Source organism: Dermochelys coriacea, chromosome 4 (genome assembly GCF_009764565.3).
Source record: "Dermochelys coriacea isolate rDerCor1 chromosome 4, rDerCor1.pri.v4, whole genome shotgun sequence".
Classification (NCBI taxonomy): domain Eukaryota; kingdom Metazoa; phylum Chordata; order Testudines; family Dermochelyidae; genus Dermochelys; species Dermochelys coriacea.
Genome location: NC_050071.1, coordinates 111,966,866 through 111,983,258, shown reverse-complemented (window position 1 = coordinate 111,983,258; position 16,393 = coordinate 111,966,866). Strand labels below are relative to the sequence as shown.

Genomic DNA, 16,393 nt, shown 5'->3' with positions numbered 1-16,393 from the left:
GGGGTTGGGGTGCAGGAGGGGCTGTGGGCTCTTCGCTGGGGCCAAGGGGTTTGGAGTATGGGAGGAGGCTCTAGGCTGTGCCTGAGGCAGGGGGTTGGGGTACAGGAGAGGGTGTGGGGTGCAAGTTCTGGGGGGAGTTTAGGTGCTGGAGGGGCTGGGGCAGGGGATTGGGGTGTGGGAGGCGTGAAGGCTCTGGGAGGGAGTTTGGGTGCAGGAGAGGGCTCCAGACTGGGGTAGGGGTTTGGGGTGTGGTAGGTGGTGTGGGTGCTGGCTCAGGGTGGGAGTTTGGGTGCGGGAGTGGGCTCAAGACTGAGACGGGGTTGGGGTATAGGAGGGGGTGAGGGCTCCGGGCGGAGGGCACTTACCTCATGCAGCTTCTGCTTGGCAACACAGCTCCCTGCCTGCCCTGGCCCCGCGCTACTCCCAGAAGTGGCCAGGGCGGGAAGCAGGGGGCCCCCACATGCTGCCCGCACCTGCAAGCGCCGCCCCTGCAGCTCCCATTGGCTGCAGTTCCTGGTCAATGGGAACTGCAGAGTTGGCACTCGGGGCGGCAGCAGCACGCAGAGACCCCCTTGTCCCTGCCCAGGGATATGCTGGCTGCTTCTGGCAGAGGCTTGGGGCCTGGGCAGGTAGGGAGCCTGTCTTAGCCCTGCTGCGCTGTCGGACTTTTTGCGCCTAAAATCTCCCGGTTTGGTTTAGTAGTCTCTGGGGATAGAGCCTGATTCCGGGAGACTCCCAGCAAAACCGGGAGGCTTCAAAACCCTAGTTAGGCTGGGAAGCATGCCATGCATAGCAACAACTTCCCTGCCCTACTCACTTCCTTGCCCCCAACATGCTTATCTTCAGACCCAAGAGCCCTGGCCACATGGATTACTTCTAGCACTGGGGAGGGGATGGGCTTTCATGGTCTCCTATGAATGGACAAAGCATTTATTTCCCTGTTTATTATTACTTGCATGCAGGGGGCCATAAAGTTCAATGAGCCTGCCCTTAATCAGCCTTTTATATGTCATATATGCTCTGTTTCCTGGTCTGGGATAAATTAGAAAAAGATTTCTCAGTAAATAAAACAGTTTCTCTGGCATTGAGCTAAGAAATGCATCTCCTTCCTATTCAGCAATCTCTTCTATTTGGCACCTTTATATGTGAATTATAGTTTGGGGAATTTGAACATGGAAAAAATAAAATCTTCTGACAGCAGCAGCAATAGAACAATGAGCCATGGGTAATAATACACAGAGCTAGCACAGGAAAAGTAATGAACAAAAGATAGTGAATCATCACCACCAAGTGGACAAAATACAAAACTGAAAAATAAGTCCTCTGTGGGCTACTTCTTTTTCAGGCGCTCTGTTAGAGAAAATGTATCAGATCAGACTGTACTCACACTATCAGCCTAATAATCACCTGTAAAGAGATTTCTATATCAGTTTGCCTAAGTAGTGTGTAAACTACATTCCCTCTGACTTCAGAGTATCCAGTTAGAAGAATATAAGGGTGAATTATGACATTTAAAACAAACAGTCGCAGTAATTTGCTAAAAGAAAAGCAGTACTTGTGCACCTTAGAGACTAACAAATTTATTAGAGATAAGCTTTCGTGAGCTACAGCTCACTTCATTCGGATGCATTTGGTGGAAAAAACAAAACAAAACCTAATTTGCTAGTTAGAGCTGACCAGCTCAATCTTCATAACTGTAGGAAAGTAATTTTACCCAACTAGTAAATTATCAGATGTGAATACCTGCCTCTAAAGCATACAGCCAGCATCAAAAGCTATTTGTGCTGCGAGTAACCAATTTTGTACTACCGAAAATCTGTGGGAGCAGGATCAAAGGTAAAGTAAGCAGGTTTTTTTCCCCCCTACTATACTAAGGTATGTTCTAAAGTAACAAACCTCAAATATGAAATAGCAATCAAGCATTTCTGAATGATCCAATTAGAGAAATGTGTGAGAGAAAACCAAGTATCTCTGAATGTGCTGACAATATCTCAGATAGTTTGATTAATCTAGAGAATTTGGAGTTGAGAACACTGGGTTTCCTGTTCTTAGCTCTGTCACTAATTTGTTTGACTTAGGTGTCACAAACCTTTCTGTATCCGATTTACTGTGATCACAGGCATAATCTAATCCCCCTGTGCTTTTGTTTACAAGGATTCTAATAATATTTGTGTGAACCTTCCACAGGTTTGGTATAAGGCTGAATTAATGAATGTTTATGAAGTGCCTTGAGGTCTCTGCATAAAAGGCACTATAAAAGTTAAAATATCATGATTGTATTACTATGGGTTTCTAGCTTATTTGTCATCAGGTAGCCACTATGTTACATGGGGCCATACTAATACCTAAAATGGTAGGATGTTAGGAGTGCTTGATAATGGCCATACCTAAAACTCACACATCTAAAGTACGCCACATGAAATGAATACATCTCAAGGGGAGAAAGTCCCAGAGCCCAGGCTCCAAAACTGACCCTGGATGCCTACACTGCAGCCAAGCCCCATGAGCCTGAGTCCGCTGCAATGTAGCCACACTACCTTAAGGCATAATGGCCAATCCTGACAAGTTTGCTGTTGCGAGGCTGAGGCAATTATATGAGGTCATTCAGTAGCTCTTAAAACTGATAGGCTAGTAAATGCCATACAAAAATCAGAAGGGACATGCTATTGAATTTTAAAACCACAGACAGGACATCTCTTGTGCCTCTGGCGCTCCCTATTTTGGCTTCTAAGCAGGTATCACACTCCATCTATTTCCTTCCTGGAAGAAACACTAGTCCCTGTTTAAGTTTTTGGCCAATGCTCTACTGCATTACCACCTTGTGTAGTCATGTACACAAGGGCGAAGTGAGTGTAAAACACTACTGTTTTGATTTGGCAGCATCCTCCTCTCCAGCCCCACCCCTCCACACACACACTCTGCAGAACCACAGGAGGACGGACCAGTGTGGGAGGAGGAGCACCTGAATACATGCTGCCTGCTGTTCACGCTCCGCTAATCAACTGGGCAGCACTTGAATCTCTCCTGGGCGGCTGTCCAAGCGCATAGCTTACAGGGAACACAAGTCTGCACTCCTGCTGGGATTTAACATCCCCATTTGTCTCCCCAAATACCCATCCAGTATCTGGCTTTGTAGGATCTTCCTTCTTAGGTTAAGAATACTGCATTAAACATTATGTTTGGAGAGTACCGCCACTGGCAGGGCCATCCTTAGGATTTAAGGGGCCCTATGCAGTATTATTAAACTGGTGCCCCTATGCCCGACGGCAGCCCGGGCTCGCACGTGTATTTAGGTTAAGGGTGGTCTTTTGAAAGATTTTATTTAAAAAAATTGTATCTGAAGATCCACAGCATTTAAGGCTAAAGATGAATACTCAGATTGTGCATCTACATATCTATGTAAGGATTTTTTAGATATGTGATTTATAATCTTCAGCACCACGCTCATGAAATATTTTTAAAGCTAATTTAAACTAAAGTCCCATAGATGAACATGTTCTGAGTAAATAGTACAGTAATGCACAACTGTTTTTGTCAGTAAACTCAAAAACCTACAGTATATACCTGGGGGGTGGCAAATGTATGTTAAATCGCTCCATTACCACTTGAATGGCTCTTTAACAGTTTCAATGTTGTGAAATAAGCCTGGCAGCTGGAAGACTTTTTCACTTTTAAGTACTAGATCCCCTCCAGAGAAGACTCACCAGGCTCGCAGCAGCCAGCTGTGGTGGGAGCCTGCAGGAAGGGTCCAGAACAGGGATAGAAAAGGTGCAGGTGGACACTAAGACCCAGGGGTGCCCCAAATTTTCGGGTTTCCTATGCAACCTAAGGACGGCCCTGCCCACTGGGATATCAAAGACTTATGCACCCCCATCACAGCCCTTAAACTTCCCCACTCACATCTTAAATCTGTATGTGTGTCATACATGCATGTACATTTCTTCATTTGCAACATCGAAAGAGTAAAGTATCACTATGGGTCAATTTCCTCCCCAGGAATTTGCCTCCTGAGTTTTATAAGGGACTTTGATCCGCTAATCCAAACTCTCATAGCATCTTAGCAACTCATAATAGACAATCAGGTCATACCAGCTATATATTGAATGTTTAGGCAATCTAATAACACCCAAGGACTCCAGTCATCTAGCATTGCTCAGCTAGAATGGCATTTTTCCCTCCCCAATTTTCCTTGAAGATTTATCTTCATATTCACAGCTCCACCAATTTTGAACAGGTGCTGAACTGCTTGATACTGTGTTTGAAGATATATGTTGTCTTGCACATCTAACCTTTGCACAATTATGTGTCTATATTCTATTTTTAGTCTCAAACTACTGTGTGGTTACTCCAGGATAACCATGGTGAGATGAGATTTGAACGTTACATAAATAAAAACAGTGTTTACATTTAAATCAATGCATGGCTCTTGAAGCTAGAGAGAATTTTTAACTAGTTTAAAAAAGTGTGTTTTCTCTATAAGAACTGGGGAAAAGAGAATCAGGGAATGATGGAGAGTGGTGGAAGTTGGGGAAAACATATTTGGCTCTGTTGTACTGGTTGCTTTGAGATCCCAATCAGGGACTGAGGCCACATTATGCTAGGTGCTGTCCAAGCAATCTATCCTCCCCCGACAAAAAAAAGTTAACACATAAGTAAATTCATATAAAAATGTTGTAAGCATATTTTAATGGGTGAGAAAATTACAAATCATTTTTTTCCATTGCCTTCATTCTTGATTGTAAAGGGCAGATGGGCTTATACATTTCATGACAGTTTTGCAAGGCTCGACTTTAATATGTATTGTGTTACTTTTTCCCATTTTGTGTGTGTGTGTGTGTGTGTACGGAGATGCTTGCAGGATACGTAACTTCAATAATTTTTGGAAGAAAAGTTGTTTAAGGCTCTTTAAAATAATGTGTAAAAATATAGTTTTAAATGGAGTATTACAAATACTGTAACGCTTGACTCTTGCTGGTGAAATGCAGGCTGTGCTGTGCCTCCATCTCCACTAGTGGTACAAAGTATGCTCAGAGAGTGGTAAAATGGCCAAGCTTCCTGTACTCTCTCCTCTGATGAGTGAACTGAAGCTGAGCCAGCTTGAAAAGGAACATGGCCAGCACACCACCAAGGATGTTACTGATTTAGTATATCTCTCAGGTAACCTCCATTAGTGGATTTTTATGGGTCCCTGGCTGTAAATTACTAGTGTTTTTCCTTTGCAGAAGGTAGTTGTGGTAGTGCTTTCCCCCAGTAGAAGACAGTGTGTTGAATCCCCACTCCAGTGCAGTTGCCCTCATGGGTGTACAGGTTAAATTAAGAACACATTTATTATTGATATTTGCAAGTTGTGTCCTTATTGACACAGTTTATTTCTCCTAAAGTGAATGATTGTCTACAATTGTACTGTATAGGCAGTTATCAGTCATTTTAAGTCTGGCCAGATATCTTATCCATTATGAGAAATCAAGTAAAGCATTAGCCTGCACAAAGTAAAGAGTTGTGTACATTAGAAGTGGCTCCAGTGCTGAGTTGCACTGGCATGACTTCTGTGTGCATGTATACCCCTTCTTCCCCGAGAAGATTACTTGCAATTATGCATATTCCCATCTTTTTTCCCCTAACTCATTCTCCTCAACTTTGCAGAGATACCTACCAACCTCAGTTAAATGTAACATTACCCATAGTGCATTCACATCCAAATTGGAGTTTTTTTAGTTTGCATACTTTTCAATCAGAGAGCCAAATTGCAGTTCCTCTGTCAATTGCCATATTTTTGTAAGCTCTTCAAGGCAAAGACAGAGTCTTTGGAGTCCATCCTGCCCCTCCCTCACACTTGCACTCTTAAAGCAATGGCTCACAATTCCAACACAGTCCTCAATATACCACAGTAAAGATATGTGAAGAAACAAAATTGTCTGAAGGCATCCATGTGTGTCCTCCAAACATTTTTCTGATTCATGAAAAATAACATAGATTAGAAAAATATCCATAAAATATAATGACTTTGGAATGCAAATGTTAAAGAATGCAGGTAATTTTATAAATGATTATAATCTATTCTAAAATAAGTGTAATAAGAATTCCCACATGACCAGAAAATAGTCATATCACAATAGTTATCTCTAGCATTATTGATGAGGAAAGCTGTGTTGTGCTTTAAGCAGAACCTCAGTGATGCTTTGGATTTCCTAAACACAGGATTTTAATTGAAGTTTGCCTTGCCTTGTAATATGCAACTTTCCCTTTGCAAGAGAGATTGGATACCTATAGATGGTGGTGTCACCCCAAGCAGCTGTTACAGAAATAATGCTGTTCAGAAATATATCACCAACACCAAGCAAAAAAGAATAATGGCTCAGAAAGGCAGCACTGGTGACTCTTAATGAGGATAAACACTTAAGCCAACATTTTCTATTAGCAATTCTGGGTGTTCATGTTGAGGCATTTTAAAGAAATCTAGTTTTCAGAGAGCAGCTGCTTACTATTTTTGAAAATTTAGGCCTCAACTTAAAATTTCACTAAATAATGTGGAGCCATAAAGCAGTTACCTGAAGTTATTAGACTTCCTGATTAGTTTCAACTAAACATTTAGGAATTGGAACTTCGGGATGGACCATTTTCTTTTTATTTAGAATTTTTATCATCTCCCTCTTCTGTATAAAAACCTCTCCTCAGCCAGCATGTTTCAAATGAGTTAAAAAGATGTGTCCCTCTGTTTTTTTCTCCAACTTTCAGTCACTGGAAGATATAAATCATTTGTGTTGGATAAAGCTTATTCCAAAATGCCAGCGCTGACCAAAATCTAGGGCTTGTGTTAGTTGTCAGACAGACCATAACTAGGTTTCAGCATTGCTATTGCCTTTTTCCATCTATTACTTCAGAAAACCAACTGAATAGGTTGTCTAATCCAATTTCTTTTTAAGTCCCATAAAGTCCCTCATTGTGTATTACTGATGTTCAAAGGAATAACACACACCTTTCACAATTTAAGCAATAACAAAAAAAAGTTTCGTACTTGGGGAATTCACTGGCATGTGTTCAAAAGAACAAATGTATCTCTTAAAGAGCAGTGAACCTGCCATAGCTAATGGGGTCTGTTGGCAAAGAAAAATCGTTGTCTTCACTGGAAAGGTTACTCATTACACAGGCTTACCAGCAAATATTGTTTGAAACTTATAACTGTCAAATGCTGATACACTGAGAACTGTTAGCTGGAAGATAAAACTGGTGGCTCAGATAGTATCTTTATTGGAATGTTTTTAACCAAAAAGTACCTGCAAATAGAATGTGTACCCTAGTCTGCAAATTGCTATTCTGTAGCTAAAAATAAAATTAAACTAAAAGTATTTCCCAGTCACTGGTGTTATCTTCTTTTCCTACTGGAGAAAAAATGGGAGCTTGGCTTCATCAGCCTAATTGAAGTCACAACTACATAGCACAGCATATGTTGAAAGTCTTCAATTTTCTTTTCTTTAATCTTTCTTCCCATAGGTGTGCATCTACAAGCTGGAAGCCAAGTATTTAAGTTTTCATTTGTTCAAGAGGCGTCCTCTGTTCCTAGATACTTTATTTTTCTTTATGAACAGTTAACACAATGTATCTAAAACTGCAGGATGACTTCTCATGAGACATTGGATTTTGGACGTGGAACCAATACACACAGCAATGGCTAGTTGGTTCAACTAGCAACCTATCTTCATCCCATTTAAAATTGCCATCTGGTCTGGTGGAACAAAGTGATGGGAATAAAACGAGAATCCCGGGCCCTGCGTTCACCCATTTTGACTTCTTGTTCTTGTTAGCGGCAGCCCAGGCGTGTGTGGGCTTTGCGTGGGCACAGGGGCTCTTGCCCAGATCCTTGCAAGGTTAGGACCTCGGGGAGACTATCCTACTGCCAGTGATTACGCTTAGGAGCCCAAAAGGGAGCTGTGAGGCGGGTGGGGAGAGGCCCGAGTGGCCCGACTGAGCGAGGTGCCATTCGCTGCCAAGGGCAATCCTCTGTAGCGGGGATAATGATTGCAGTGTAACAGTCACGGCTGAGGAAAGGACACGGGCGCCCTATTCCCAGAGCCAGGCCCAGGCTTTGCTGAGCTGGGACCCTGCCCGGGTCAGCCAGGCTGCGGCACGCAGCGATCCCCCGCCTCGCCAGCACAGTAAGCGCGCGCGCGGGCAGCCCCGCCACGCGCCTGGGACGGGCGGGACTATAGCGCAGAACTGGCGGGGGAAGGTTCACGAACAGCCCCCCCCCGCGAATTGCCGAGTCCGCCCACAGCCGCGCATGCTCCCCAGCCCCGCCTCCAGGCTCTTCGCAGGAAGTTTGGCCTTTCCGCAGCCCGTAGGCGCAGCGGAGCTTCCTTAGCAACCGGCGGGACGGGAGGTGTCGCTGTGACCGAGGAGCTGCGGAACCCCGGCGTCTAGCGGACCTGGTAAGGGTGGGCGAGGGCGGGCCGGGGGCTTCGTCCGAGAGTCCCTCCGCCGACAGACTGTCACCGCCAGAGTTACGGACCGAGCCTCGGTCCTCCACGGACCTGGGGCCCCGCGAACGCCCCCCTAGGCTAGAGCCCCCAGAGCCCCTGCCGACACCCCCGGGGACTCGAATCCCGCCAATACCCCAGCGCCCTGCTGCTGACACCCCCTCGCGGCCTGGAACCTGCATCCCACCCAGAGCCCTGCACGTCCCGCAGAGCCCCCTAAAAGCTCCTGAAGAAGTGAGGATGTTACCCACGAAAGCTCATGCTCAGATATAGTCTGTTAGTCTTTTTAAGGTGCCACCGGTCTCCTGGTGGTTCTTTTAAAAAAAAACTCCTAGGGACCCGAACCCTGCATCCTTCCCACCCCGAGCCCTGCAAACACCCTCCATGGACTTGACCGCACATCTGCTCCAGAGCCCCCAAACACTTGTCCACATAGACCCACATCTAGGGTGACCGTATTTCCCAAAGGGAAGACGGGACACCTCACGAGGCCCAGCCCAAGTGCCGCCCGTGGGGCTGTCCCAAGCTGTTCGCCTGAGCCCCCCCACCCCGCACGCGTCTGGCGTTGCTGCTCGCCCAAGCCCTGACTCCCTCCCTGCATGGAGTTGGTATCGCAGCTTGTCCCCCAGCACATTCCTCCACATCCCACTTTTTTTTTGACAAAATGGGCATTTGTTTTGTTTGCTCTTGCCGGCTGATCAAGTTGGTAAGAGAAAATGGGACAAATATCCACCTTTGCCAAAAATTCAGAACGGCTGGAACAGGGCTTTAAAAAGGGACTGTCCTGGCCAAAACAGGACATTTGGTCACCCTACCCATATCCTACAGAGCCCTGCAAACATCCCCACAGTCCCAAATCCCATATCTCTCCTGAGCCCTGCATACATCCCCATTGGTCTGTACTCCACAGAGCCCTGAAAATGCCCCTTATAGATCTGTAACCCCGCATACCCCTTCAGAGCCCACACGTAGCCCATGGATCCATGCCACACATTTTCCCCTGTACCGTGCATACACCCCCGGCTTCCTACATTTCCTAATCAAGCCTGTACATAGAGCTATAGTTTCCATAGAACCATGCAAACATTTCATAAACCTATATGACACACACGTCCCCAAAGCTCTGCTTACGTTCCCGTTGGTGCCCTTGCTGATTTCCTCATATAACCCCGCATGTACCTCCCATAAATCTATAACACTCAAATATGCTGTATAGAGAGCGCATACTCATTACATAACCCCCTGTAGGTACACTCCATAGACCTTAACTTCCTCATATGTTCCATATACCAATAGTGCCCCCTCTATGCCTCCAAAGAACTATAATTCTCCACCTGACCTTATAGTTTCACTCCTCTGCATATACCACTCCTAGACAAAAAGCCCCACCTGAAGCATCCCCTTTCCATCTGATGAATCTTCTGTGGCTGATCAGGTGGGAGTCCTGCTTTGTGAACCACGGAAGGTTCTTCAGATGGAGAAGGGTGGGAAACAATACTGCTTCCCCCTCTGCCTCCATTTCATTTTCCTGAATTCCTGAAATGTTCCTTAACTTCCCTCACTTCCCAGATTATTAGGTTACTATTTATGAATAGGAATGAGGGTGTAGATAGCCCCTATGCTAATGTTCCTCCTTCATATTTCCACAGTGTCCAGAATGTGCCTGAGAGTAGATTCCAACAGTTTTGTGATAGCTTGCTAGATCCTCACTACTACAGTTCTGCTCAGTACTTCCTTTGGGTGTTTTAAAGAAGCCAGTGTTGCTTGGGCCACTCTGCTCCTTTCTTTCTATAGCCTGGCTAATGGCTTCCAGTCCCCACTTATGCAGGGAGAATTCCTACTTGCCATGGGTAAAGGAGCAAGTTGGTATTTGAAGCCCTGGATATTGTGATTCTACCTTTCCTTAATGACTCAAGTCTGTGACTAACTCTCTCCTCTTCTGCTTTGAAACCTTTCCTCATGCTTGCTTGTTTTATTTCTGTTTAAGCATTTTTAATTTAGGCCTGTTTTCTGCCATTGGGATGCTTTTATTTCTAGTTTCAATCTTGAACATCACTTCTATGCATCTCCTTGTACCTCTGCTCTCTGATCTCTCCTAAATGTGTGTCATTTATAAATTTCTATTGTGCAGTCAACTCCTGGCTGCACGATAACTTCAAATTCAGTGGTAGAAAGACTGAAGTCTTCTTGGGTAAAGTACTCCCCCTCCCCCCCTTCTTGTAATTCTAACTGTTACTGTCTTCCTTAACTCCTACCTTGATTTGTCCCCAGGTGCTGACATTTTTCAGTTATCCATAGCCACATATTTTATTTTAATTTTTATTCCTCTTTGCTGGTAAGGTCATTACTTCTGGAATATTAGAATTTGTTGTTGCCTACTTTCTTCTCTGCTGAAATCTTTATCATGTGGCTTTATTAATTCTCAGAAGAGAAACTAATTTAGAGTGTCTTACTATGGATGACCATGCTAGTTATTACATTATAATATTTTTCTTCTAAAATGTGCTCTTCCAACAGTCTGTAAGCACATGTTCAAATGTTAAACTAATTAACAATATTAAACTAAATGATCTGTGCACTATATTAAAACAGATTGCTGATACTGTATTTTCACTATGCTTTCTACCTAGTGGAACATATGAATGGCCATACTGGGTCAGACCAAAGGTCCATCAAGCTCAATATCCTGTCCTCTGACAGTGGCCAATGGCAGGTGCCCCAAAGGGAATGAACAGACAGGTTATCAAGTGATCCATGCCCTGTCACCCAATCCCAGCTTCTGGCAAACAGAGGCTAGGGACACCATTCCTGCCCATCCTGGCTAATAACCATTGATGGACCTATCTTCCATGAATTTATCTAGTTCCCTTTTGAACCCCGTTATACTATTGGCTTTCACAACACCCTCTGGCAAGGAGTTCCAGAGGTTGACAATGTGTTGCGTGAAAAAATACTTTCTTGTGTTTATTTTAAACCTGCTACCTATTAATTTCATTTGGTGGCCCCTTGCTCTTATATTATGAGGAGTAAATAACACTTCCTTATTTTCTTTCTCTATACCACTCATGGTTTTATAGACCTCTATCATATCCCCCCTTAGTTGCCTCTTTTCCAAACTGAAAAGTCCCAGTCTTATTAATCTCTCCTCATACAGAAGCCGTTCTGTACCCCTAATCATTTTTGTTTCCCTTTTTTGAACCTTTTCCAAATCCAATACATCTTTTTTTTGAGATGGGGTGATCACATCTGCACTCAGTATTAAAGGTGTGGGCATACCATGAATTTATATAGAGGCAATATGATATTTTCTGTCTTATTATCTATCCCTTTCTTGATGACTCCCAACATTCTATTCGCTTTTTTGACTGCCGCTGCCCATTGAGTGGATGATTTCAGAGAACTATCCACAATGACTCCAAGATTTCTTTCTTGAGTGGTAACAGCTAAATTATACCCCATTATTTTATATGTATAGTTGGGATTATGTTTTCCAATGTGCATTACTTTGCAATTATCAACATTAAATTTCATCTGCCATTTTGTTACCCAGTCACCCAGTTTTGAGAGATCCTTTTGTAGCTCTTTGCAGTCTGCCTGGGACTTAACTATCTTGAGTAGTTTTGTATCATCTGCAAATTTGGCCACCTTACTGTTTACTCCGTTTTCCAGATCGTTTATGAATATGTTAAATAGGACTGGGCCCACTACAGATCCCTGGGGGACACCACTATTTACCTCTCTCCATTCTGAAAACTGACTATTTATTCCTACCATATCTTTTAACCAGTTACCAATCCTTGAGAGAACCTTCCCTCTTATCCCATGACTGCTTCTAATTATGTGAACTTCCTGAATACTTTGCTGAGGAAAATAAATTCCACATTTCTCGTACTAAATATGGTTTCTTGTTTTATTGCTAATGTTACTTTTTAGCAAGAAGACCATCATTATGGCTGAATTTTGGCACCAACAACAATATTGAATTGTTTGCCTGACATATAGTATAATGTTAATCTTGAAGTTTGTTGTTTTACTATTTGGAGCTTTTATAATATGGAAACCATTCAGAGACCATTTATTCTGGCATTTGGAGAAATACGTTAAGTAAGTATGACGTGGTAATAAGTTTAGTGATAATAAATTTAAATATAAATAATAAATAAACTTGCATTAGCAAGTTACAGTAGAATCTCAGAGATACCAACGCCTCTAGAATGTTCGTAACTAAACAAAACATTATTGTTGTTGTTTCAAAAGTTTACAACTGAATATTGATTTAATACAGCTTTGGAACTTTACTATGCAGAAAAAAAATGCTGCTTTTAACTGTCATACATTAAATGAAACAGGCACAGAAACAGTTTCCATATCTTGCCAAATATTTTTTTAAACTTTCCCTTTATAATTTTAGTAGTTTACAGTAAGTAAGTAAGCACTGGCCTGCACCCCAAGCCCTGAGCCCCCCACACCCAAACTCCTGCTGCTGGTGTGTGGGGGGGCTCACTCTAAACTACCCCAGCAGCAGCCAGTGCGACTGGCCCAGGGGCTGCTCAGGTGGCTCCCGGGGCTGCTGCAGAAGTCACGGAATCCGTGACTTCTGTGACAAACCCGGAGCCTTAGTCATGGAATGCCACAGTTCTGAGGGGGGGAAAAAGAAAAAACATGGAGGAGAATCCAAGGTGTAAAACAAGAAAAGAATTGATTTTGATAAATGTTTTCTCAGTAGACAGTGACTCAATGATTGTGTCATTTAACAGTGTACATTGTGAGCAAGGGAACTTGGACTATCCTAGCAGGACCAACACAATTAATACAAATTAATTTTGAATTAAATAATTGTATAACTCATTCAATCACCTTAAATATTTTTGTGAAAAAACCCCCACCATGTATCTCTGAAGAACTTGTAACTCTGAAAATGTTAATTCTTGTATCTTTCTTTAAGTATGAGGTGATATCTGAGACTGTATATCTTTCCTCAGTAGTAATCTGAGTTCTTCATTAAAGTTTCACACTGAAGATTTGATATGTTACATTACAAATAAAATTTCCCCTGTTCAAAGGATACTAGAGTCGTGTTTTCTGCATTATAACTATTTTTTCCTAAACTTTTAATATTTTGTTTATTTAATACACTATATGTACATGTTCTAATTTTTCTAATTGTTAGTTTTTAAAGTGTTCTGTATTCAGAAAGTTAAAACATTTGAAATCTTTTTTGAAATCTTCTTTTCATTTTCTGTTCTTTCCCCATTTTGTCTATCTGCTCGTCTTCATTTGTCTTTCTCCCTGTTTATTGTTCTCTGACTTTGCTCTATTTCAGAATATTTTTTGATCACTCCTTCCACTTAAATTCACTTCTTTCCCATCCCTTCCAATGTTTTGCTTCCTCTTCTGTTGTATTTGTACCCGTCCTCCCACCCTCCCTCCCTCCAGAGAACAGCTTTGTGCTTTGAGTGCTGCACTAGCAGCAGAGTGAAATTGACTAAACTCAATTTCACTTTGCTGCAGGTGTAGCTCTAGCAGAGTGGTAAAGGACAACAATGCAGGAAACAGAGATGTGGAAGCGTGTGTTTGAAAAATGGAGTGATTGGTATGTACCCTGCTCTGTTTTGGGTGTTCAGCAATAAGTGATTTATATACTTTGTTTCATATTTCCTGCATTCCTTGCACAACCAAGAATGTGAGATTTGGGGACAACAAAAATCAGGATTAAAGTTCTTAATTTGCTGTCAAGTGGAAATGAGAACTGTTTTTAGGTTTGTTTCCTTTTTTCATTCTAGGAATTTATGATAAAAGAATGTCATCAGGTTTCCAGATAAAACCAAAGACTGCAATACAGAAAAGCAAGACATCTTCATCTAGTTCTCCAGATCTTGCGGTTAAGCCACAACCAAGGCCCAGTGATAAACTTAACCCCAAAACTATTGATCCGGTATGTAGAGGTGGTATTTTTCTGTACCAACATAAATGAGTAGGGCCAAACAGAAAGTGAGAGAGTCACAAAAAATATGCCATTCAGTTGGGACAACAGAAATTTTTGAGCACAGAAGATCTATGGTTTTCTAGGGCTTAGATCTGCTTTTATATTGTCCTATATTTTCCAGAATGTAAACTTTTTCAAAAATAAGTTGCAGGCCCTTCCAACTGCAGAAACGACAGTGGATCTATTTATGATATGAAGGTTACTAGGTCTTGTTCACCCAGCCTGAAAAACTTAAACCAGGGGTTCTCAGACTTTTGTACTGGTGACCCCTTTCACACAGCAAGCCTCTGAGTGTGACTCCCCTTATACGTTAAAAACACTTTTTTTTAATGTATTTAACACCATTATAAATGCTGGAGGCAAAGCAGGGTTTGGAGTGGAGGCTGACAGCTTGCAACCCCCCATGTAATAACCTCACACTCCCTGAAGGGTCCCGACCCCCAGTTTGAGAACCCCTGATTTAAACAATTGCACCAAGATGTTAGAAATTCCACTATTTTTTTTACTGGGGTATTGATTTTTGAACATCACTACCAACATTGATTACTAGTTTGGTGCTGACCTATTGCAAATATCTACCAAATGTGTTTGTCAAAACTTGCTGGACATAATTGTCAAATTTTGACACTGCATTCTTTTCAGTTAATGTTCCTGAGGAAAGAGGTTGCCAATTCTGAACATACAAATAGTTGAAGTAATTGAATTTTAATACAGCTAAATATAAATGTGTACATCTAGACACACAGAGCGTAGGCCATACTTTCAGGATGGGGACTTTATCCTGGGAATCAGTGACTCCAAGAAAGATTTGGGGGTTGTGGTGGATAATCAGCTGAACATGAGCTCCCAGAGCCGTGGCCAAAGGTCTCATGCAATCCTTGGATGCATACAAATAGGAATCTCAATTAGGAGTAGAGAGGTGATTTTGGCTCTGTTAGGCACTGATGTGGCCACTGCAGGAATACTTTGTCCATGATTCACTAAGAAGGTTGATTAAATTGGAGAGGGTGCAGGAAGAGCCATAAGAATGATTAAAGGCTTAGAAAACATGTTTTACACGGATAGAATAAAGGAGCTCAATCTGTTCAGCTTAACCAAGAGAAAGTTAAGAGGTGACTTGATCAGTCTATAAGTACCTACATGGGGAACAAATATTTAATAATGGGTTCTTCAGTCTAGCAGAGAAAGGTATAACACAGTTCAATAGCGAGAAGTTGAAGCTAGACAAATACAGACTGGAAATAAGTGAACATTAATAGTTAGATTAATTAACCATTGAACAATTTGCCAAGATTCGTGTTGAATTCTCCATCACTGCACATTTTAAAATCAAGATTGGATTTTTTCTGAAAGATATGCTCTGGGAATTACTTTGGGGAAGTTCTATTTTTCTTGAAGTTAGATTAGAGATTACTTTTTTGTTTTTTAAAGCAAAAAAAAAAAAAGTAGTGCCAATATACTTAAGATTCTTGTCTTCACTGAACTGTCAGCATTAGACTGACAATAAGCGGATAAGAAACCTATGATTGTTTCTGTTAAAACCTTCAGTCCTGACTGTTCTGAGGTATCATGAGCTAGAAAGAGTGAGCAAAGCTATTGTGAGTATCTGCATCATTTTCAAGACTTTCTTCTTCCTTACTTGAGAATTGCTGCAGAAAGCACTTTATTCCCTAAAATATGTTTTCTGTGCTTGGGAGACACTTCATCTGATTTGTGAGTTTAGACCTAATGCCTGAGGTAAACAGTATCTAATTCCTTATCCTTTTCACAAGGGTATTTGACAGCAATCTCTTCATTTCTAGGATTGTTTTTTCTATATAGAAATACTTCAGTTTTCTCCTATGTTTTTTTCCTTTTAAAAAATAAGAAATACACACATACACGGGTTCCTTTTAAAAAATAAGAAATACACACACACCCTAAAGGGTTTTCA

At 42.1% G+C, this 16,393-nt stretch overlaps 1 protein-coding gene across 7 annotated transcripts in view; it reads left to right on the top strand.

The window, feature by feature from the left end:
• The first annotated feature begins 7,774 nt into the window (after window positions 1-7,774).
• The window catches only part of PACRGL (parkin coregulated like), a 36,253-nt gene continuing 27,634 nt past the window's right edge, over window positions 7,775-16,393 (top strand). For 3 of the 7 annotated variants that reach the window (XR_005292665.2, XR_005292667.2, XR_005292666.2), the window contains exons 1-2: window positions 8,177-8,426; window positions 14,258-14,409. Coding sequence is in view for 2 of the 7 variants with exons in the window: in XM_038400065.2 (XP_038255993.1) it covers window positions 14,275-14,409 (135 nt within the window). In the remaining 5 variants the exon portion in view is untranslated. Of the gene's footprint in view, window positions 8,427-14,257; window positions 14,410-16,393 lie in introns of all 7 variants that reach the window. The other 4 variants (XR_006281179.1, XR_006281180.1, XM_038400065.2 and 1 more) reach the window with 3 other exon arrangements.